This window comes from Barbus barbus (genome assembly GCF_936440315.1).
Source record: "Barbus barbus genome assembly, chromosome: 2".
In the NCBI taxonomy this organism is placed as follows: domain Eukaryota; kingdom Metazoa; phylum Chordata; class Actinopteri; order Cypriniformes; family Cyprinidae; genus Barbus; species Barbus barbus.
Window position 1 is genome coordinate 11,397,362 of NC_136730.1, and position 23,623 is coordinate 11,420,984.

Genomic DNA, 23,623 nt, shown 5'->3' on the forward strand with positions numbered 1-23,623 from the left:
AAAAAGGATAGAACCTTGCACCAAACTGGTTTTGATAATGTTCACAGTTCCTCCGGGACAAGCCCCTGCACCATTTCAATGGAAAAGGGGTAGTTGAGTTTCTTGTGGCATGACCTGACAAAAGGCACACATCTTGTAAACCCAACTTCCTTCTGCTAAAGATCTCTCTACATCTTCCAGCATCTCAATTCAATTATCATTTTTTATCCGTTCAACCCCTCCCAACATCTTCCTTTGCTCTGCGTCATGTCTGATTAGTGCAAAGTCCCATTGAGCTGTTCTGTTTGATGCTAATGCTCTGCTGGAGGATTTACTGCACCAGGGTTAAGCACCACACACCCCTATCGAGGTCCCAGTGCTGCAATTGTTGCACAGCATTCAAGTGAGGCATCCCTGGTGAAAGTATTTGGAATGAATGTCAGCAATAACTCAAACTCTGCTACAACTAGGTTTTTTATACACTTGTCAAGGTTGCAAGAGGAACGGCGGCAAGTTAATGGACATGGATTCATGTAGATGAGTTAAATGAAGGAGTTACTACTGTAGAGTCTGTGATTGTCTTTTGAATGTTATGATGGAGAGCTAGCATGATTATTAGAGTTGGTGAGTAGGCGTTTCTTATTATAGGGCATGACGTGGTTTAGCCAAGTAGGACGTGTTCCTGAATCAACGTTCTTTGTTAAACTATTACACCATCTAACACGATCGCATGACAATTCGTAACTATTTTACGTTTTGGTGAATTGGTGGCCAGTTCGTATCAATGCGTACAATCTAGCTAGTTTTGTATGATCTGCTTACTTCCCAGTGATGGTTATGTTTAGGGGTTTGGCTTAGGAGTGTACCCACTTATTTTATTTTTTTAATTGTACATTATCACAGAATGCATGATGTACGAATTAATACGACATTGCCATCTCATAAAATAGTTATGTTTTCTCATGTGATGGAGTTAAATTATCATAGGCCCTTTCACACGACTCATGTCAAACTGCCCCAATGCATTATAGAGTAAAGCCATATTGTATGAAAGTCAAGTATTTCAACGTGACATTTGAGGTTCAAACTATTTCTGCAATAAAAGTCTGCAAAATTTTGACACACAGCCAAAGATTCCCAGTCAATCTACATAATGAATCATGGGCAATACCAACATGCAAACTCAACCTAGGGCTCAAAAACAAGGATTATTTATGCTGTAGTTGGGATTTTTACTTTTTCTGTCAAAAACAAAGGTCAATTTTTATTTTTAGTAATGCTTTAAAAATTTACTAGAAAATTTCCATTAAATGTTGAGTTTACATTCCATTTCTATGACAAAAAGAAATAACTAGAAATTAAAGTTCTATAAATTCACACACAAAAAAAAAAAATGCTGGAAAGCAGCCATAAAATTCAAAAAACAATTTTTTGACTGATTCTAGTTTAACACATTATTACCAATGTTTCTAAGGCTACTTGGCAAAATGTTATCTATATTATCCAACTAGATAGCATTATTTTACTACCAAATCAACAGAATTTGCAACAACAATGTAGAATACATCAAAGAAAACTAAGTGTCAGCTGCATCAAAGGTTGAGAGTGAGTCATGTGAAAGTCTCTTTAGCTTAACCCTCATGCTAAAATCTGACTGGTTGATAGGAATTTAGTTCCAGGTTCAACAAGGAAAAGTTGGTCCGGGCACATGTCCTATTTTAAATCACGCTATAATGCCACAGGCATTGCGAAGGCACTCGTTTCACACATGACTGATACATAAATACCATTACATACATATATCCATATACTATATATACAGCATATATATGTAATGCAGTATATCATCCTGCACTTACACCCATTATGCAGCTTGAGCTGTCATTAAGTAACTTACATTTCCCATCTACTTGTTTTCTCATCTCATCTGCTTCAGTTCTGTGTTATAAATAGGTTTAGAAACCAAGGAAGAAAAAGAAGTGTGTGGGGGTTGCAGACTCAGTCGAAACAATGATCAAAGTGAGAAAACACAAAAACAAGAGAAAGCGTCAAAGAATTAAAGAAAAATACAGCTCTCCAAAAGAAGATACTTTAGAGGGAAAAAATGAAAGGTTGTTCTCGTTGGATTCGTCTAGCCTCTAGCCCTCAACAGACATGAATACTGTGTGAAATTCGACATTAAAGTACAACCGCTTTGTTAAAGACTGGGCTTGAAAAACCAATTTTAGGCAATTTTAGGCCAGTACTTCCTTATATGAACGTTAAATATTCAGTGGCTAACTGAGAAACTGTGCATCACATTACTGATGCTTCTGTCATATCCTCTGTAACGCAGCAGCAATTTCATATTAGAAAGTTATAAAGGATCTTATCCTCTCAGGGCTAAAACTACGTTTAAGGTGAGACTAGCAAGCACACTTATTTATTAAAAAGAACAGTTCAATAAAAAATATAAAACACTGTCATTATTTGCACACCATCCATTTTCATTATAAGGAAAAGGGTGGCTAGGATATTTATTAAAAATAAAATAAAATAGTAATAAAACTCTTAAATATAAAATCCTGAAGAAACATGCTCAAAATAAAATAATAATACAATTTAATAAAAGAACACAGTGTTCTTCCTGAAGAAACATGCTTAATTTAAAATCAAATACATAGTAAAATACAATAGCATAAGCGTGATAAAAGTCTCAAATACAAAATATTGAAGAAACATGTTTAAATTAATAAAATAAATTAAAATAAATTATTGTGTTCCAAGGAATAAAGAAAATGAGGGTGTTCTATCCCTTTAACTGTCATCTTATTCGAGCTAAATATTTGATTAGTGAGGAAATGCCTAATCTTTGTTGTCAAGAAAATCATTTTCTGGATGATTCTCAAAGCGGTCCTGACAAAAACTGACATTCTTATCTGCACTTATCCAAACACGGGCTGAAGAAGAAGTGTTTGGTGATTCTCAGAGTCCTTCAGCAAATCCTTGAGCTTTAGCAGAAACCTGTAGCTGCTTGTTATTACAGAGCTTCAAGACGTCGGATGATAGAAATTCTGATGGAGAATGTGTGTATAAGACAGCAAGAGGAGGAGGAGAAAGATACGAGAGGAAGGGTCGCAACTCTTACCTACCCAAAAATAGAAACCAATTATAGGTAGAAGATGGGAGTGGATGGAAACATGAAATGAGAGACAGTCAAGATCTTTGAAGGACTGAAAGAGATGCCACTAAATAGAAAAAAATAAATAAACAAATGGTTTTGAATGTCATTTAACAGTGGAACAAAATGCTCAGGTCTCTCAATATTTAAAATGCTCGGTGATGTGAGGCGGTGATGAAACCTACTTGATGTCTGGGTAATACTTCAACTACTCATTTTATTCCTGATGATTATGTGCCTGATCAAATTAAGCAACACTGTGAATATAATATATGTGTTATGAGCATTTAATTTGCTCTTTAAGTTTCTTAAAGACTCTTTTATGTCATTTAAGAGTAAATAAATACATACATATACTGTTCAGTGCTGTGCAAACATCTCAGTTCTTGTATGGATTTAGGCTAATCTATATTATTACTTTTTTTTGTTGTAGGACTTCTGGTTCATATAAAAATTATAAGAATATTTGGAAAACTGGTATTTTCTACTTGCACACTAAAGCGAAAGATATAAATAACCATCTTGAAGCAAATAGATTTTTGTGAAGCACTGTTGTCCCAAGGCTGAAAAATATCATAAAATATATAATTTTCTTAGATTTAGCACCCAGCCCTATCATGTCCATTAAAAGCCTCCATTTATCCTACAAAACCCCTAGTCAGCTTGCACCGAAACAATCAAATATGGTTTATTTAATTTTGTGAGTGTAGTCACAAATCACACAGTGCTACACTTTTTCAAATGCTTGAAATCTACGATTGACAACTTAATGTGAGAAATGTTATCACTCAGGGGCCGTACACAGCTAAAAACGGATAGACAAGAGCGTAATTCAATTAAACAGAAGGCAATAACTAATCACTAACATAAACAATTGTAAACACACATCTAGAAGCGTAATTATCGTAACCCCAAACTCATCTGATTGGTCCATCGATTCACTGGGTGTCAAACATTAAACCATTTTTAATGGTGTGTGACACTGAAAAAAAGAGCATTGCAATGATATTTACATAAACCAACCATTATTGTTGATGTTTAAGTCAATGCAACTCTTAATTTTTTTTTTAATTATTTGTTAGCTCCAAACAAATATTGTATCATTATTTACTCATACACATACACTACCATTCAAAAGTTTGGGGTCAGTTAGATAAAAAAAAAAAATAATTAAATAAATAAATACATACATGCATACATACTTTTATTCAGCAAAAATCAAAAGTGACTGTAAAGATGTTTAAAATGTTATAAAATATTTCTATATCAAATAACTGTTTTTTTTTACTTTTTATTTATCAAAGAATCTTGAAAAAATGTATTCCACAATTTTTTGCAACTTTTTAACATCAGCAAGGATCATGTGACACTGAAGACTGGAGTAATGATGCTGAAAATTCAGCTTTATCATCACAGGAATAAATGACATTTTAAAACATATTAAAATAAACTGTTCATTTAAATTGAAATAATATTTCACAATATTACAGTTTTTACTGATCAAATAAGCGCAGCCCTGGTGAGCATATAAAAGGCTTCTTTCAAAAACATAAAACATTTTTTACATCTCCAAACTTTTGAACAGTACTGTATGAATTTCAACAAACCTGCTAAAATATATCAACAAATCTTAAGACTATTGGCTATTTTTATGGTAATTTTCTGTTCTTGGTAGTCGTGGTCATAAGTCATAATACAGAAAAGAGCACTGCAAAAAACCTTCAAGTTTTTCACCCAAAAATGACACCATTTTGCTGAGCACAACCGTCATGCTTTCTTGCCCCAAACATCTGAAAGAAAAGGCAGTCAGCCTCTGACACTCACTTGTTGGGTCTCAAGCTGCCAGAGTGCAGGTGGCTCTGGACAGTGTGCCACCTCCCGGACTTGCTGGTCCCTGCGCCTATGCAGCTGTCACTGCGACTGGGACCCCCCACCGCCCCCCCACCCACCTCCCCCTTCTCCAGCGATCCGCTGAAAGAGGGAAGAAAGAGATCAGGAGAGCTCAAAGAAGAAGGTTAGATTCAGGCACAGACTGTACAGAAGCCTTCAGGCTGCAGAGCAGTGAGGAGCAGCTCGAACCGAGCAGGTGTGACGGGCCTGTAAAGAGTGCGGGGAGAACAAGCAGGTGCATGGGGCTGATTCACTGGGAACATGGGTGGACAGTAACAGGAAGGCAGATGTTGTTTGAATTGCTGCATCCTATTTGTTTGCCATGTCACACACCTAAGAAAAGTGATATTGATGTGTAACACTGTCCCTGCAAGAAGCCGAATAAACAGCACAGCGAGAACTTGATTAAAAGATCAATTTCTCTTGGTCTGAAAGAAATCAAAATGAGGTATACCTCAGTGTAGCTGTTATTTCTTCTATAGGGCTGCACGATTTGGTCTTGAGTGATTATTAAACAGCTTAAAGCTACAATTGAATAAATTTAGAATATAGTTATAGGCGTTTTTAGCTGTTTACAACCACTAAAAAATCCACGTAAAAGCTTTAAGACCAAGCCTCTGCCAAACGACTACTACAGAAAATGTCTTTTAACTGTACCATCATCTCGCTTTCAGTGACTCAGGTAGGACACAGAGGGTCAATTGAACATGAATTTTAGAACTCTGTGAAATTAATATTCATGAGCAAGGATGAAATGTTTTAAAATTGTGTCCTACTCCCATTTTTTTTTTAATTAAGTGGACTGACCGATGCATGCTTAATGCAATGCCCAAACCAGTCTAAGTTAGTTTGCTGGTTTTGTTTGGTTTGAGCTAGTCTCTCAGCATAGCTAAGCCAGTGTTGTTAACTAAACTAAAATGAATACAAATAATTTTTAATGAAATAAATTCTAAACCGAAATAAAGCTGAAATAAAGAAAAATAGATGAAAATTGCTAATTAATTTGAGAAAAATCATTGATAAAGTTAAATGGAAATATTAAAAATGATAAAACTAAACTAAACTAATTAAATGACAGACACATAACAAAATGCTTAAAATAAATGTCTGCAGATTCTGTCAATAATAATAATAATAAAAAAAATTAAAGTTACTAAAAGCCTAAATTAAAATGAAAATTCAAAATATAAAAATAAAAGCTAATTCAAAATATTAATAAATACTATAATTATATATAAATAACACTAACATAACTGGACAGCCTGCTAGTCTGGCCATCTGAAAAGCTCCCAAAAACGTCTTAATAGATTATTATTTTCCAGCAGGGTGGGTTCCAATCAAACTGTGTGAATGCTAAGAGAGCTGAGTGGGATTTCATTCAATGCACTTTTGGGTCAGCTGAAAGAGAAAAGCTGAGAACTTCATCATGGAGAGTAATTTGTTCTATCATCAGCAGAGCGTGGTTAATACACAACTTCATTTACAGCCTTCATGTGCAAGTTTGCAGTTTGCACACGCAGTTCAACAGGAGAGCTGCTGCTTCAATGAGATTTCATGTCTTTTTCTTTTAGCCTACAAATCACAGTATCTGTCAAAATAGTCACAATATGATTATATTTATACCAAATTGTGCAGCCCTACTTCTAGCATTAAAAAAATTGGGGTCAGTAAAAAAAACAAAAAAAAAAACAAATTAAGTAATACTTTTATTTAGCAATGATGCATTAAGTTGATCAAAAATGACAGTAAAAACATAACGTTATAAAATATTATTTCAAATAAACGTTCTTTTGAACTTTACATTAATCAAAGAATCTTGGAAAATAAAATGAATCACGGTTTCCACAAAAATATTAAGCAGCACAACTGTTTACAACATTAATAATAATAAGAAATACGTCTTGAGCAGCAAATCAGCATATTAGAATGATTTCTGAAGGATCATGTGACTCTGAAGACTGGAGTAATGATGCTGAAAATTCAGCTTTGCATCACAGAAATAAATTACATTTTAAAATATATTACAATTAAAAAACAGTTTTTTTAAATTGGATTAATATAATCACAATATTACAGTTTTTACTGTATTTAACTGTATTTTGATCAAATAAATGCAGCCTTCATAAGAGACTTATTTCCAAAATACTGAAAAATCTTACCTACCCCAAACTTTAAAATACTACATTTGATCACATATATATTTTGATATCAGTCATTTCTATCAACACAAACTGTAAAAGAGACACCAGCCAGCAGGTCATATAATGTATTAATCATTCTTGCTTTCCCTTCATGTCAGACTGACGTTGACTAGATCTGGACAGTACAGTGACACAAGAACCGCTTGCACAGAGACGGGAGAGACGGAGCAAAAGTTAACACAGCATAGACGGCAACAGATCGACGACGGCCATTTAAGACACAGATGACCCAGAACACAACATTTGTGCCTCAAGCTCAGGGGGTGAACAGAAACAGAGGGGGCTTGACATTTGTTCAAGCAGATGGCAAGGTTGCCGACTGCGGTAAGTCGTGTCTTAATCTCTTTACCTTTTATTCTCTAGTCTTTAAATATCTCCTTAGTAAAGGTGTTCACACTGACAGTGATTTGCAGCAACTGGTCAGCATGAATGAGACCTATTTTTTCACTGAAAGTGTGGGCAAAGTTCATTTTAAAAAAATTTTAAAGCTGAAATAAAATAAAACAAAACTACTAGATAAAAAAACTTGCATTTTAAAACCTGATCTCAAATAAAAAAGGCAGAGACTATCTGAAATAAAATAAGTTCAAGCTGAATTACTAAAATTATTAAAACTAAAACAGAAATAAAAATGAACGGAAGCTAAACAGGAATATAAAAAAACTAATGATCCAAATAAAACCAATGATAAACATTTAATTAATTTAATTCAGTCATTTTTATGAATTAATTCTAAACAGAAATTGAAAATAATAAAAAATAATAAAAAAATAATTTAATGCTGAAATATAATAAAATATTATATCGTTTTGCTGATATTATCGGCCAATTTGAGCCTGTAGCAGATATATCGGTACCGGTGAATATGTCGCCGATGCCTATGTTTGTCATGTGATTGTAAGTGTTTGATCACCACATTTGAGTTATCATTGCAAAAAAATGTGTTCATGTATGTTCTGTTTATGTATATGCTGAATCCTATATACAGTACCAGTTATAATTTTGGACACATGAATGGGAAGTGTTTCCAAACTTTTGACTATACTGTACTATAGCCTACACATAAAGAATATTGGCCGATATATTGATATCGGTCTTTTTTAATCCCTAATATCAGTATCTGCCCCCGAAAAACCCATATCGGTTGGGCTCTAAAAAAATACTAGATGAAAACCTTAAATTTTAACTGATATAACTGAAATAAAATACGTTTAAGCTGAATTACTAAAATTAGTAAAACTGAAATAAAATGAATTAAAGCGAAACATAAAAAACAAATAAAAATAAATAAAGCTAACAAATTTGTTTTTTTTATAAATAAAAATAAAATGTGACAATTTAAACATTCAATTTAAATATTTAAAAAAGGTCAAATAAATAAAAAAATCATCATTTAATTGAACGCACCTTCATGCACAAAATAGCATAGTAATAGACACAGAAATGATCCTATTAATAGACATTAAATACAGTTAAATTTAAGCAAACACAAGGTGACTATGATAAGTGAAATAAATTCTGTCTCTTAATTAAAAAGCAACTACAAAAAGAATAATGAAAAAAGTAAAAATAAAATGAAGAAGCTATGGGAAGCAGATCTCAAATGTGAGGATGTTTAGAAAACTCCTGAAACTGTGTCACACAGATATAACAGTGCGCTACATACTGAGAGTCAAACTACATAGGGGAAGTGACAGGTGACTGGAGAGACCAAATACAACATCTACCATAAAGACACAAAAACACAGCAGTGTTGTTGACGGTCAACCCTCGACATTCAATCAGGACCAGATAAGATGGCAAGACACCAGTGCACCTCCAATCAAGATGCTCTAAATGCATCTAAACCTTTAAGGTCAGAGGTCAAAGATTTCGAGGGTTGTCCATCTCCATGGAAACCGTCCATGGGCTGGGAGTGAAATGTTAGCAGTTAAGAGACATTAGTGCTGCTGGCAGGGCTGTAGGGAACAGGGGCCTTGAGATATCAATTGGGATCCGTAAATCTATAAATGTTTTAGCGATCCATCAGTCATTACTTAATGGAACAATAAATAATAATAAATAAAGATATTCTGTATTTATTGTCTTTCTTTTGTGAAACAAGGTAAAAGTAATGCATATGATTCATGTGCTATAAGTCTTCCGAGGTCACATGTCAGCATTGTGTGATGAACGGGCAAAATGTAAGTCGTTAATCTTCTTTCAATCTTCATTTGCAGTTGTGGTTTTTCTAAATATAGAACCGAAATGAAATTTCCGAATGAAATTTGAGAGCTCCGGTGGAAATCCCAAATGCAATCTGTGCCTGTAGAAACATCCACAGAATTGGAATGCATATCTATCAGAGTTTGCCAAAATCAGGGCAGAAAATGCTAAAAAATGGCTGCAGATTCTGTCCATACGCATTCTTTTTGAAATCTTACAATACAGGACACAAGTCATATACAGTACATATATTAGTCATATAGACCGCTTTTTACTATTCCGATCTCATGAGACAACTTGAGTTGTCTCATGATATTTTATGAGTTGGCAATTTTGGACAAATTTGGACAAATTGATTTATATGAAAATGTACAATTTAAAAAAAAAACAAAAAAACAATTTCATTAAGTGGGGAAAAGTGGATAAAATAAAATATAAAATATAATATAAAATAAATAAAAATAAAATAAAATAAAATAAAATAAATACACAGTAGATGACTGAACAGAAATCTGACTGATCATATATTAACATATTGTGTTTGTGGAAGGGAATGACTATAATTATTGATATGTGGATGAGTGTTGGTAATTTCATACAAATTTGTCCAATTTAATTTGTATGCATGATTATAGAAAAAAAGCAGTTTATTAAATGGAAAAGAGTGGACAAAACAAAACAAAAAGTCAAATTAAAAATTCTACAGTTCACGACTAGCATGAGGATGACATGAGGAGGAGAGTTGGCAATTTTGTATGAATTTATTCAATTTGATTTGTATGAAAATGTATGATTTTAGCAAATTAAAAAGTGAATTAAGCACTTTCCTTATATGAAAAAGGACACTAAATAAATAAATAAAATAAAGTAAAATAAAATAAAAATATTGAACATACTATTCTACAGTGGATGACTTATACCTAGCGCATAATTTGTGGAAAGTAGGGAATGTAATTATGGGCATGTGTATGAGAAGTGGGCAGGGATCTGCAGTCTGTGTCCGTCTCCTATCAATTAGATTCTGATTTATCCCGGGAATTAATCCAGAAAGACTACTTCCCCTCGAAGATAATGACTTCAATTAAGCAATTAAAACTCTAGGAAACGTGAACCTCACAACCCTCTGTGGAACTCAAGCCATGTCTCGCTGAGAATGATGGGCTGACCTAAAGATTGGACATTTCATATCATTTCAGGCTGGATTGTGGTGTACACTGAATGATAAAAAGCCAACTAGAATGCTAGAAAATGACATGGACTGCCCTAGATATAGCTCTCACAGATGGGGTCAATGGGAAATACGAGTGATGTGACTCCCAGGCTTTGGGCGTGTATTGTGGGTCATGCAAATTGACCTTGAAGTAGTAAGATTTTAAACATTAAACATTTGAACTTTTACAGCCTAACTTAAATTAACTTAAATTACACTTAATGACATTTTTCACACCAATTGTCATTAATGTTATGTTATAAGAATTTGGGGTTTTAAATGTTCTCATTTATCAAAAAACTAAGGGAAAAAATCCTAAAATTTAAAATTATTTATTATAAAAATATTTATGACAAAAAAAAAAAAAAGTTCCAGCCTATTACTATGGCTTTAATAGCTGTTTTTATAGATGCTAGATCTATATATAGAGTATATGCACATGCATACTAAAATTTAATACTACAAATTAAAACTACTAATAATAATAATGTTACATGATATTAGTATTTATGCATTACAGTCAAATGAGGGGGTTAAAACTTGCTTAATTGTCAAGAAAATAATGCCAAAAATATTGTTGCACAAAGTATATATCTCTATATAGTGTTATTTTATTTTGTCTTATTTCATTATATATATTTATTTTTTCCCCCATTTTTTTCTTTTGATTTTTTGGGTGAAACATGATCCAGACATTGCTTTGTGACAATCACCTTTTAAGTTTCATGACACAGGTCCAGTAAGTCCCTGTGAGCTAAAGTGGATCGCTGAAACTGAAGGCCAGAACAGAAAGGACTGAACGGACTTCCCCTTTCAGTACAGCCCTGCGCAGATTGAAAGGGTCCCTTACCAGCCCAAACCAAGACTCACTTGGGCGTGAGGCGAGGGTCTCCATAGGGGGCGTAGGGGGACATGTTGAGGAGGAACTCCTTGGGCGGATAGGAGCTCCAGCGCTGCTGCACAGTGCTGCTGTCGTTGTTATTCCAAAAGTCCCTGTCAAGATCACTGCAGACAGACAGAAAGACAGCTGAAAGAGCCACAATGCATCTTCAGGGAGAGTCAAACTGAGAAAAAAACTGCAGAAAGAGAGTTCAGATAGACAGACAGTCCAGAGAGAGAGAGAAAACACCGGTGTAATACTACAGTAACTGGCTGAGTGGAACGATCCAGCCACAGAGAGACTTTTTAAGAGAAGCTTTCTCTTGTCTAACAGCGTTCCAGAGCTGCTGTGTTTTTAAGTGGCACCAAGTTTTGAAAAAGTAAAAGATTTCTGAACACAAGAGCTGATGTAAAAATATCACCACGGGTGAGATTAAAGGGGTTTTGAGATGGATATCTTGCACAAACAACTTAAAGTCATATTTATTCTGTGCTGTCAGTACTCTGGATCTGACTCACAGAGGATAGAGTCTTTCATAACCTACTGTAGTTTCAAACTTCTAATCTCTATAAAAACAACAGAAGCAACGAAACCTGAAAAAGAGAAAACATATCCATAAGAGGTAAGAAACCCAATTAGTGCTGAGCTTCATGACTAACAATATAGTTGTATCAAACTATATAGTGGTTTTTATGTACATTAAGCAAAAATTAATCCAGTTAATACTTTAGATGCTTCATCTTATTTCATCGTTTTATAATTTTATCTGAAACATAATGGATGGCTACAAAGCACAATATATTAATAACAAATAAACAACTGAATTAAGTTATTATGTAACATCTCACATTATGTAACATACATAAAATATTTTTCCAAACTCTAGCATATTATCCACATTAGAAGGAAATTAAGTTAGAAATGAAGTATATTTTCAAACGGACCGGCCTGTGACTCAAACGCTGCCCGTCTGGGAGCCGTGATGTTTAGTGCTTTCATCTGTTCTGACAATGTCTGATTGGTCTCTATTAAAACTTCAAGCTATATAAATGAATCTCCCATTTAATATTTAATTTGGGTCGATGCAGGCACTTAATATGATAATAAAACTCTGAACGTATTGGAGTTGGTCCAGGTACTAATTCATTTACAACAGACACATACACACTATATTACAGGGGTATAGGGACACATGCAATCATACAAGAGACACATAAAATAATTTCTATCTGCACAGAAGGTTAACAATAATCACTCATCATGCTCTAAAAAGAAGTTAAACTAGGCAATTCTTGAATTTTTTTCACACCAACTGGCTAGTAACTTGTTTACTTATTTACTCACCATCTGGATGGTAATACTTTTTGTAACTGGCACATAAAACATGATTTAAATCTTATTTTTCAAATGATTTGATGCTGCAAAGTAGCAAATCTATATGGTGTACTTTTTTCTGGCAACCTATTCTTTTTCACTGACTGGCTCATTTCTTGTGTTGCAAGTACTGAGAAATTGGGAATTTAAATGCGCTCAATTAAAAAAATAAATAAATAAAATTATTATAACTTATTATAAAGACAAAATACAAAAATCCAGCACATTTTATGGCTTGAAAAAATAAAACCAAATATTACAAACCATTTACTAGCTGGTTATATGTTTATGTATTATGTATGCACATGGATGTATAAGCATATCAATACAGAAAAAATAAAAGTACACTTATTTTTTAAATAATTTTAACATTTTAAATATTAAAAATTCTCAGAATTGAACCTTTTTAGTACTGGTATGACTTCATTCTCGAAATAATAGATTTTTGTTTTATTTTAACATGGTATTAAAACTCTGTAATACAGTTAAGTAACATAATGCATGTAAACGTTCCACACTGGTGCTGTGGGCTCATCCTTTAGTAAAAGAAATCGAAATGTCTCATTTGCAGGATGAGGAACACAATGAACGACTCTCCCTGCCCTTGTGCGGTCACAGGTGATTAGCTGTCTGGCCTCTTGTGCTGATATAAAAACAGTATCCATCTGCTGCGGGCTGCATTGGTGTCTAATTAGAGCATTGCCTGATTAATATTCAGGCTGCAGTAGTTACCAGAGCAAGTGCTCCGAGTGGACCAGTGCTGGAAGTGTGCTGCTTCACACTGCTGACCTGATAAACATCATCAAGTGTGTGAAAGCCATCATTTCACACACACTTACTATTTTTAAAGTGCCTCGAGGTTATTCCTGTGGTTTGCTCAGAAACACTGGCTGTGTTCAGAATGAAAAAAGCTTTAGGGTTGGCCTGATACCAATATTTTGCCTGTGGTAGCAGTTCTGGTTCCTTAGCATTGATAGCAAATTGATACCTCAGTATGAACAGACGGTACTGTAGTTAGACCACGGAATATGCATGATAGATTTGCATATTATGTAATGGAAAGATACAAAACCATTGACTAAACTAATAAATGGCATTATAATACCAGTGATATTTTAGTATCACTGGTGTAGTTTTATTTTATTTTATTTTTTTTTATTTTCTAAATTCATTTTAATTTTAGTTATAGTAATTTGGTTGCATGTTTTTGTCATTTGTATTAGTTTTTGCTTTCTAAAATATGTCTATATTGTTCTTATTTTATTTGAGTTTTATGTTTAGTTATTTTCGTACTTTAAGTACAAGAAAAGATGCCTTGGTTGAAATAAAATTAAAGCTAATAGAAATAAAATAATCTATCTTTATTTATTTATTTTAATGTTTTAATTTTAACAACAATAATCCTGGTATAAACCACCTTAAATCCACTCTACTTGTTTTGTAGCAATTTATTGCACAACCATATGTAATTACAGATTAAGAATTTCAAAAAGTGCAAAAATAAACGTTTCAAATGGTAGTATGCTACATTGTTGTTAATAATCTTACTTTATTGCTTACTACATTGCATGATTGACTCAGACTTTTCAAATATTTCAGAAATAAAACAACTATTTTGCTCATTTAAATCAATTTTTTTTGTCTAAAAAACATGAGACGAGAAAGAAAAAACTAACTAAAAATGGCTTAATTTTAAATTTAAATTGGAAAATTCAAGGTCAAGTCAGATGTCAGATGCCGTATCATGAGTCTGCGCATAATCAAAATTTGCATACTGTGCACACCATAGAAAGGGCACACTGAAAATATGAAATTATGGCAGTACGGTATTAGCCAGAACATGAGAATATAGCCCGTTTCTGGTATTTGCAAACAAGCAGCAAGTGTTGTTCATAAAGTACTGACCACGACAAATGCCACAGCTGGTGTGAGAATCAAATATAACACTTCTGAAACTATAAATACAAATGAACACTGCTGAATAATTTACAGATAGGAAGGGAATTATGAAACATGTTTAAAAACATATGTGTATCGATAACACAGTTAGTAATGACACATTTGTTGTTTGTTATTTTCCTACATAGGCAATGCTTGGAAGCGCGTGCTACTCCAGATATTTCTGTGCACAGTATGTGAATGTGTGTTAATATGTAACATAACGATGAAAAATGTAAAACTGTATTTTTCCGGTGCATGCATAGCGAAATGGACCCCTAATGACAATTTACAGTATGAATACATATAGCATTATAAACCTAGTATCCAGTATATACTGTGCTGTATGCAATATTAAATTCTAAACACAGACTTTTGGGATTTTCAGTTCAACTTTGAGTAGCACAAGAATCAATATTTCCTCTCATTACCAAGACATTAACTGCAGTAGTTAAGCCCTGCAGGAGGCACCTACTTGATGGCTTTATTTTCTCCTCGTCCTCTCCCAGACACAGACACCGAGTCTGGGGTCCCCGCTGTCTCCATCCCCGGCTTATTCCTCATCCTCTTCAGAGAGAAAGAGAGAAAAGTCAGAGAACAACACAAAGTGGATGAGAAACTGAAGAGTGCCTGATATAATTTCATCAGGTGCCATTTATCAGCAAATTCTGTGCAACTGCTGCAAGTCACACGCTTTAATTAATCAGTAAAGCTAGACAGATGCAGTGATAGAACTAATACACACCATCAAGAGCCAAAGAGGGGTTTTATGCTAATATTAATGACAAGTCTGAGACCCTCGGGGTGTTTACACACTAGAGAAACTCTGATAGAGTGTTTGATGGATTGGAAAGCATAAGATGTGCTTTGAAGAATTCAAGAGAGCAGGTCAATCTGCAATCAAGCGGGACTACAGTGAATTGGATCTGCAAAAGCATAAGCAGATGCCTATATCAAAATGTTGCAAATTTTACATTTTCTTCAGTCTTGAGAAACTCTAGTAGATGATCTATAAAATAAAACATATTATATTTTATTTCAGTTAACACTTATTTCAACTAAGGGAATTGTTTTTATGATATATTTATAACGACTAACTATAATACTCTGGTTTACAGATAAATATTAATATTAATACTGCAAATTAGAGCAATGAAGAGCTCATCCACCATGACCAATAATATAAAAATCTAAATAAAATAAAACTGATGTCTGGGACAATATATAGATAGGAAAGTCTAAGCTAAAGTGGTCAAATAATGTAAATGTTTATTTCAAGTAATGAAGATGTTTAACTACAATAATTCTGGTTTACAAAAAATATGAATATTTAAATGAATATTTATTGAAAAAAAAAAACAGATAAAAGTAGAGCCATGCTAATATGGTCAAACATGGTTAATGTTTATTTATTCCAAGTAATGAAAATCTTTTTTAATAGTTTTAGTTAACTATAATAACCCTGGTTTACAGATTAATGTTATGAAATTATATTGATTGGAAAATAACTGATGAAAAAAAAAATAATAATCTAAACATATGTAAAAACAAAGATCATGTCAACCATATATATATATATATATATCATTTATCATATATATCATTTATTAATTAAATTAGAGCAATAAAGTTTTATGATTTATTATTGTCAAAATTTATTTTTTAGTAATTATGAACTCTTGAATGTGCCTGTAAGGAACAGTGTCTTGGTAAAGGAACATGTCTGAAAAACATTAAAGACTAAGGCAAATGTGGCCAAATACTGTGTAAACACTCATTCAATGTATAATTAGCCCTAAACCTGAAAAGCTTCATTTCAATAGACATTCGAGCCAAACGACTACAGTTCAGCTTGAGAAAACACTCATACACTTCCATAATGCACCATATGCAAACAGTCGTGCGATTGGCAGACAACTGAGACAACTCTACTGATCGATGCAACCAATTACATAAAGGCTAATTACATCATTTCCTGCCTGTCAAAGATGCACTCCTCCCCACCATCTCTTGATTGGCCAATCCATCTCAAAGTGATTCTGCAGGTGGAGTATTCATTACAAAGTCCTCTGAAAGCCATCAGCCGCCAGTGGTTGTGTAAGAGATGATAAATGATCCGAACGGGAGGAAGAAAGAGCAGCATCTTGGCCCGGGCGCAGCAAAAGCCTGCCAGTTTCCAGCATTTAAATTATGCCGCTTGCCAACATGCCATGATCTGTCTACCCATATAATGAATGGTAACAAAAGAGGAAGTAAGACAAGCGTGTTCATACACAGGTACAAACATCATGAGATTTGCGACACGAGCGCGCTCATTTGCATAGGAGACATGAGCTGGAACTGGAAATCGTGCCACGCCCCACAGGAAGTGGAAATAGAATATGAATTGGAATGACAGGAAGAGGAATTTAGTAAAAAAAATTCAACAGTTCACAGAAGAGACCCCAGAAGCGAGATTTTGCAACAACAAAACACAACATTCATTTTGACCAATTATGAATAATTTTTTTTCAAAACACAGTCAACTGTCAGCATCTTTGACATACTATTATTTATCTATATTATTTCTTAATTCGATTTTATTTTTATATTCTCTGTTAATTCTAATTTAAGTTAAAATTGTACACATTTTGTGGCATGTTTTTTTTTCATTTAAAAAAAAAGGTTTATATTGTTTTTAATTTTAATTTAAAAAATTATTTTCAGTGCAAATTAAACTAAATGAAAATTAGATAATGTTGCTTTGCAACAAGGCGAAATACGTTTATTTATTTATTTTTAGTTTTATTTAATGTTTATTTTAAGTAATGAAAATGTTTTGAATGGTTTTTACTATAACAACCCTGGTTTACAGATAAATATTAATAGTACAATTTATTTTATTTATTTAGTTTTTAATTTAATTTAAATTTTAATAAATTTTATAAGATTTAATTTAAATATAAAATTAGTATTAAATATTTATAATTGCTAAATGTTTAAAATTATTGTTAAATATTTACAATTATTTAATATATTAAATAAAAAACAATTTGAAATGAAATTTAAAATGATAAATTATTAACATTAAAATAGAGAAAAACAAACAAAAATAAATATAAATCAAATTTGAATATAATTTAAAGTCCTCTTCCACCATGACTCATAAAATAAAATTTGAAGATGCCATAAAATACATCAAAAATAAAATATACAGTATATAAATTAAATACAAATATTTGCCAATTTAAAAATTAAATGTCTCTGGAAATACCCCATTTGTCATGTATGATAGCATGTTTATGGTTAATTCACACCGAAAAATGAAACGTTACTAAAAAATACATGTACAGAAACCTTCTGACCTTTTTGACCTTATTATTCCCCCCCCTACAAGTCCTTAAATTACAATTATGCAAAACTATGGTTATACATCCATGAGAGATGCACTGTAACTCACCACTTTTGCATTTGAAAGACCTTTGGCTTTTGAAATAACAAAAGTTCAAGCAGTACTGGATATTGCTTGGTGTGTAGTTCTGCCAGTGTAAGGTCAATTTACATGAAGAACATACAATTAAAATTAATGAAGAATAGCTGGTCTCATGCATATTACCCTGCTCATTAACACAAGGTCAACTTCACATCCGGCGATACTATTTTAATACAAAGTTAAAACAAAGACCATGCTGAGAGAGACTGTAAAATAATTCAAAGCTTGCTGTACAGCTGACTATTGCTTATTGAACTGAAACAAGTATAACCACAATTAAAATCCATGATATCTTAGTTTCATAAATTAGGGTATTTTATAATTGTAGAGATTATTACGCATTTAATATATTACATTTTAATATATCATTTTTTTTTTTTTTTAAACAACTTGCATTTGCTTTATGTACAAGAATGTGTGTATTAAAGTAAATAAAGGTAACTATTATTTCATGTTGAATTTAAGATTAATACTATATGCAAAAACTAAAATATCAGACAATTGATTTTCAGTTTCTGTTTTGGTCCCATAAATGAAAAACGTATAATTATATGAATAAAGTATGAATAAATCATACTATTCGCACCTCGTCTCACACAGACACAGTTGTTTAAGATAAGAAATGCTAGTGTAGATGTCTGACAGGCATGCAGTACGCTATCAAGAGTTGGGGGGAAGGGGGGAGCAAAGGGAAAGAAAAAAATAAGAAAAACAGCAAAGGCAGACTAGGAGTGGGTTTTCAAACAGAATTCACAATCACAAAAGAAAAGAGAATGAGCATGGGGAAATATGACATCATCGGGTGATACAGAGACAGTCTGTGAGAGAAAGAGAGATCTTTCACAGGTGGTCTCACAGCATATCCAGCTCTTCCTCGTGTGTTAAGAGCAAGAGAGAGCTGCATCCTCAGATCTCCTCACCTCATCTGCATTCCTCTGCTTCATCTTATTTACATGATTTACTAGCGAGAAATGATCCCAACAGTCACACCAGAAAAAAAAGAGCTAGACAAAGAAAGATGGACAGGAAACTATTAACATAAATATGATACATGAAAAGAGCGATGCACAGATATATAGAAGAATAGATGAATAGATAGGTGGATAGACATAATGATAGAATACGGATGGACAGATAGATGGATGGATTAAACAGAGGGATGGATAGAATGATACATGGATGGATAGACAGACAGATGGATGGATGGGTGGACAGAATGGTAAAAATACAGATGGATAGACAAATGCATGAATGATGGATGGATGATATATAGACAAAAAACAACAACGGATGATGGATGGAAACATAAATGGACAGACAGAACTACAGATAGATGATGGATAGACAGACAAATAAAGCAGAATGATAGATGGATGGATGATAGATGGGTGGAGAGAGACGGATGAATAAATAGATGGCTAGACACCAATAGATGGATGGATAGACAGAACGATAGATGGATAGATGAACAGACAGATAGGTAGATTTAATGGTAGACAGATTGATGGATAGACAGAGATTGATGGATGGTAAACAGAACAATGGATGAAATGATACACACAATAATAGATAGATAGATGGACGGACGGACGGACAGATAGATAGATAGATAGATAGATAGATAGATAGATAGATAGATAGATAGATAGATAGATAGATAGATAGATAGATAGATAGATAGATAGATAGATAGATAGATAGATAGATAGATAGATAGATAGATAGATAGATAGACGGATAGGTAGATAGACAGACAGCTAGACATAGATAGACGGACGGACAGACAGAAAAACAGACAGACAGACAGACAGACAGACAGACAGACAGACAGACAGACAGATAGATAGATAGATAGATAGATAGATAGATAGATAGATAGATAGATAGATAGATAGATAGATAGATAGATAGATAGATAGATAGATAGACAGACAGCTAGACATAGATAGACGGACGGACAGACAGAAAAACAGACAGACAGATAGACAGACAGACAGACAGACAGACAGACAGACAGATAGATAGATAGATAGATAGATAGATAGATAGATAGATAGATAGATAGATAGATAGATAGATAGATAGATAGATAGATAGATAGATAGATAGATAGATAGATAGATAGATAGATAGATAGATAGATAGATAGACGGATAGGTAGATAGACAGACAGCTAGACATAGATAGACGGACGGACAGACAGAAAAACAGACAGACAGACAGACAGACAGACAGACAGACAGACAGACAGATAGATAGATAGATAGATAGATAGATAGATAGATAGATAGATAGATAGATAGATAGATAGATAGATAGATAGATAGATAGACAGACAGACAGACAGACAGAAAAACAGACAGACAGACAGAAAAACAGACAGACAGACAGACAGACAGACAGACAGACAGACAGACAGACAGACAGACAGACAGACAGACAGACAGACAGACAGACAGACAGATAGATAGATAGATAGATAGATAGATAGATAGATAGATAGATAGATAGATAGATAGATAGATAGATAGATAGATAGATAGATAGACAGACAGACGGATAGATAGACGGATAGGTAGATAGATAGACAGCTAGACATAGATAGACGGACGGACAGACAGAAAAACAGACAGACAGATAGATCTAAACAGATCTTTTACAGTATGAATGTACAGCATTTGATATGAAATAAAATCATTCCAGCAGATACAAGACATCAACTTCAGCGAACCTTCCCTACTCTTCAACATGCTGCTCTCTCATCTCTCAACATTCTCCAGATCCCCTCTGTTCAGAGTCAGGACCGGATCAGACAGACAGAATCACTCTAGTCTTGACCTGAAACCGCCCAGTTCTGTCAAATCTATTTGGGAGGAGAAGGAGAAAGCAGGCAGTCTGTCGGCGCGGAGCGGAGCAGAGCGTGGGGTGTTGTGGGTAAAAAAACATATGAATCATTAGTGAGCCCTGCGGTGTGGCAGTATGAGGTATGAGAAACATAAAGGCCAGGGAGACTCTCGCTGTGCAGCCTTACATAACACATCCCGGCTCATTCACTCATTAAGAATCTGTTGTTCTGCTGCTGCTGATCAAAAGACTGACCACAGACGCTTTAATTAAAACAACAACACTAATCCTTATTTTCTGCAACAATCAAAGTCCGTTTGTAAAGGGGTTTGGATCAGGACGACTCACGGCTGATGTTGACTCATACATGTTACCCTCAAATTCTCATTATTGTCATGAAAAAAAAATGTGTCAATTATTTATTATTGTAATAAATAAATCAATGTAATGTGTCAATGTAAATAAATAAATAAGACGTAGAATTTATTTAATACCTTTAAGGCTTTTAATTTTGCTGATTTGAATAAAAAACCCTTTTTCCATTAATAATGGTAATTATAAAAACTCAAAAGCAAAACATCTGGATAATGAGAGTTTGCTGTGAACATGTGCTTAATTATCATGAAAATAATGTCTCCATGCAAAAAAACAAAAATGGTTAATGGCCCTAAAACAAACTTAATTTTCTTTAACCAAAGTATAATAGGGTGTTTCTTCAACAGGACTTTTATTTTTATTAAAACTAACAGATTATTATTATTATTATTATAATTTTTTTTTTACAATTTACAAAAATAGAAATGTTGTCAATATATTTTATGAAAACATTAAATTTTTCAAGAACTAAAATGACCAAAATTGAAATTGAAATAAAAATAGAGTAAATATAAAATATAAAATAGAACTATAAAAAAATAAATAGAACTATAACAAGACAAAAACTAATAAAAATGGCACAAAAATTAAAATAAAAACAAAATACAAAAATAAAACCTAATTCAAAAATTACATTTTATAACAATATATAAACCATACTAAAACAAACAATCATATTCAAAACAGAAACATAACATGTTTTTCCTACTTTTCAAATGTTATTTACGGATCATATTGTTTTTCTCAGACTTTCAATCTTAAAATATAAAAATAATAACAAACAATATGACCTTTAACTTGTTTACCAAAGAGACGAGATGAAATATGAAAGCTGTAAAAGTCAAATTATGCAAAAAGTGTGTTATTAGAATATATATTTCTAGCATAGAAATTAACCTTAGCAAGAAAAATGAGTCACACAATATTCCAAATATGTCAAATAAAGTCATTTCCAGCAAAGAAAATGACAGACATTCATTTCCACTGTCGACCATTGTGTGCAAAGAAACACACCTAAGTTAAAGAGACCCCCAGTTTTTTCATTAGATTTACACTACTAGAAATCAGTCATGTATGTAATATTGCATTAATATACAGCTCTAATTGCATTAATAACAGCTCTAAATTTTGCAGAATCATTGACACATAGGCTACTAACCCCTGATGACAGGCCTGGTCCACACCAGAAGCTCAATTTTGAAAACACTAATATTTTGATGACAAAACTATGTATTTTGCTAATCATTTTATGGTCACCAAACAGTACAGTATGAAAATAGAGGAGGGGTAACAATAAAATTCGATTTAGACAAAACAGGAAAAAATACCAAGTATGAAAATGTGATGAAAAGCATGAGCGAATAAAATGAGAAGCGAGTTTGTAATCCCTCATTGTAATAACATAAAGACGTTAGATGCCTGCAGGCCGGGCACGTGTTGGGGAAGCCATTACTGAGTGTAATTAAAGCTTGAAATCTCTTTTTAGCCACCCTGCAGTCTTCCCGTCTGCTTCTCACTCCTCCTCTCATCTCCTCTCTTGCACTTGCTCCGTCTGGCCTACGCTGACCATTTCGAAACCCACCGCTCCTCTCAGCTGACGAGTGGAAAACCTGCACGCTTGACAAACCATGCCTCCACATTCGGCTACTCTTCTAGGCAAAAAGCAAGTGACACATTAAATGTGTTAAAGGTAATTAGTTCTGAATAATAGGTGATCTGTTTATTTCGGAAGAGGGTAATTCAATTAAACTGAGCACAGGTGATTAATTTTGTTTGTGGATTCTATTTATCAACTTGCTATTAATCAAAAAGTGGGTGTAATCACATTTTCATGTTTATATATAAATAATTTAGTCTAATTATTCTTTTTCCTTGATACACGTTCTTCCTCCCTCACGATTCGTCTCATTTGGCTGCCTTGCGCTGAATTGCTTTACATGATTTGAATGGCAAATCTTGTTTTGCAGATGCTGAGGCTGAACAGAAAACTACAGGATCAACTGCTAATTATCCAGAAAATAAGATTTGCAAAAGGCAATCTGGATGGAGGTCTAATGTAAACACAAACGAGGGCACATCATGCCCCCTTCCCCCC

At 33.4% G+C, this 23,623-nt stretch overlaps 1 protein-coding gene across 1 annotated transcript in view; it reads right to left on the bottom strand.

The window, feature by feature from the left end:
* The window catches only part of LOC306881755 (synaptotagmin-7-like), a 155,940-nt gene that overhangs the window by 62,465 nt on the left and 69,852 nt on the right, over positions 1 to 23,623 (bottom strand). Inside the window, exons 3-4 of the mRNA XM_079436012.1 lie at positions 15,313 to 15,404; positions 11,516 to 11,650 (exon numbers count right to left, since the gene is read on the bottom strand). Of these exons, the coding sequence (XP_079292138.1) occupies positions 11,516 to 11,650; positions 15,313 to 15,404 (227 nt within the window). The remainder of the gene's footprint in view (positions 1 to 11,515; positions 11,651 to 15,312; positions 15,405 to 23,623) is intronic.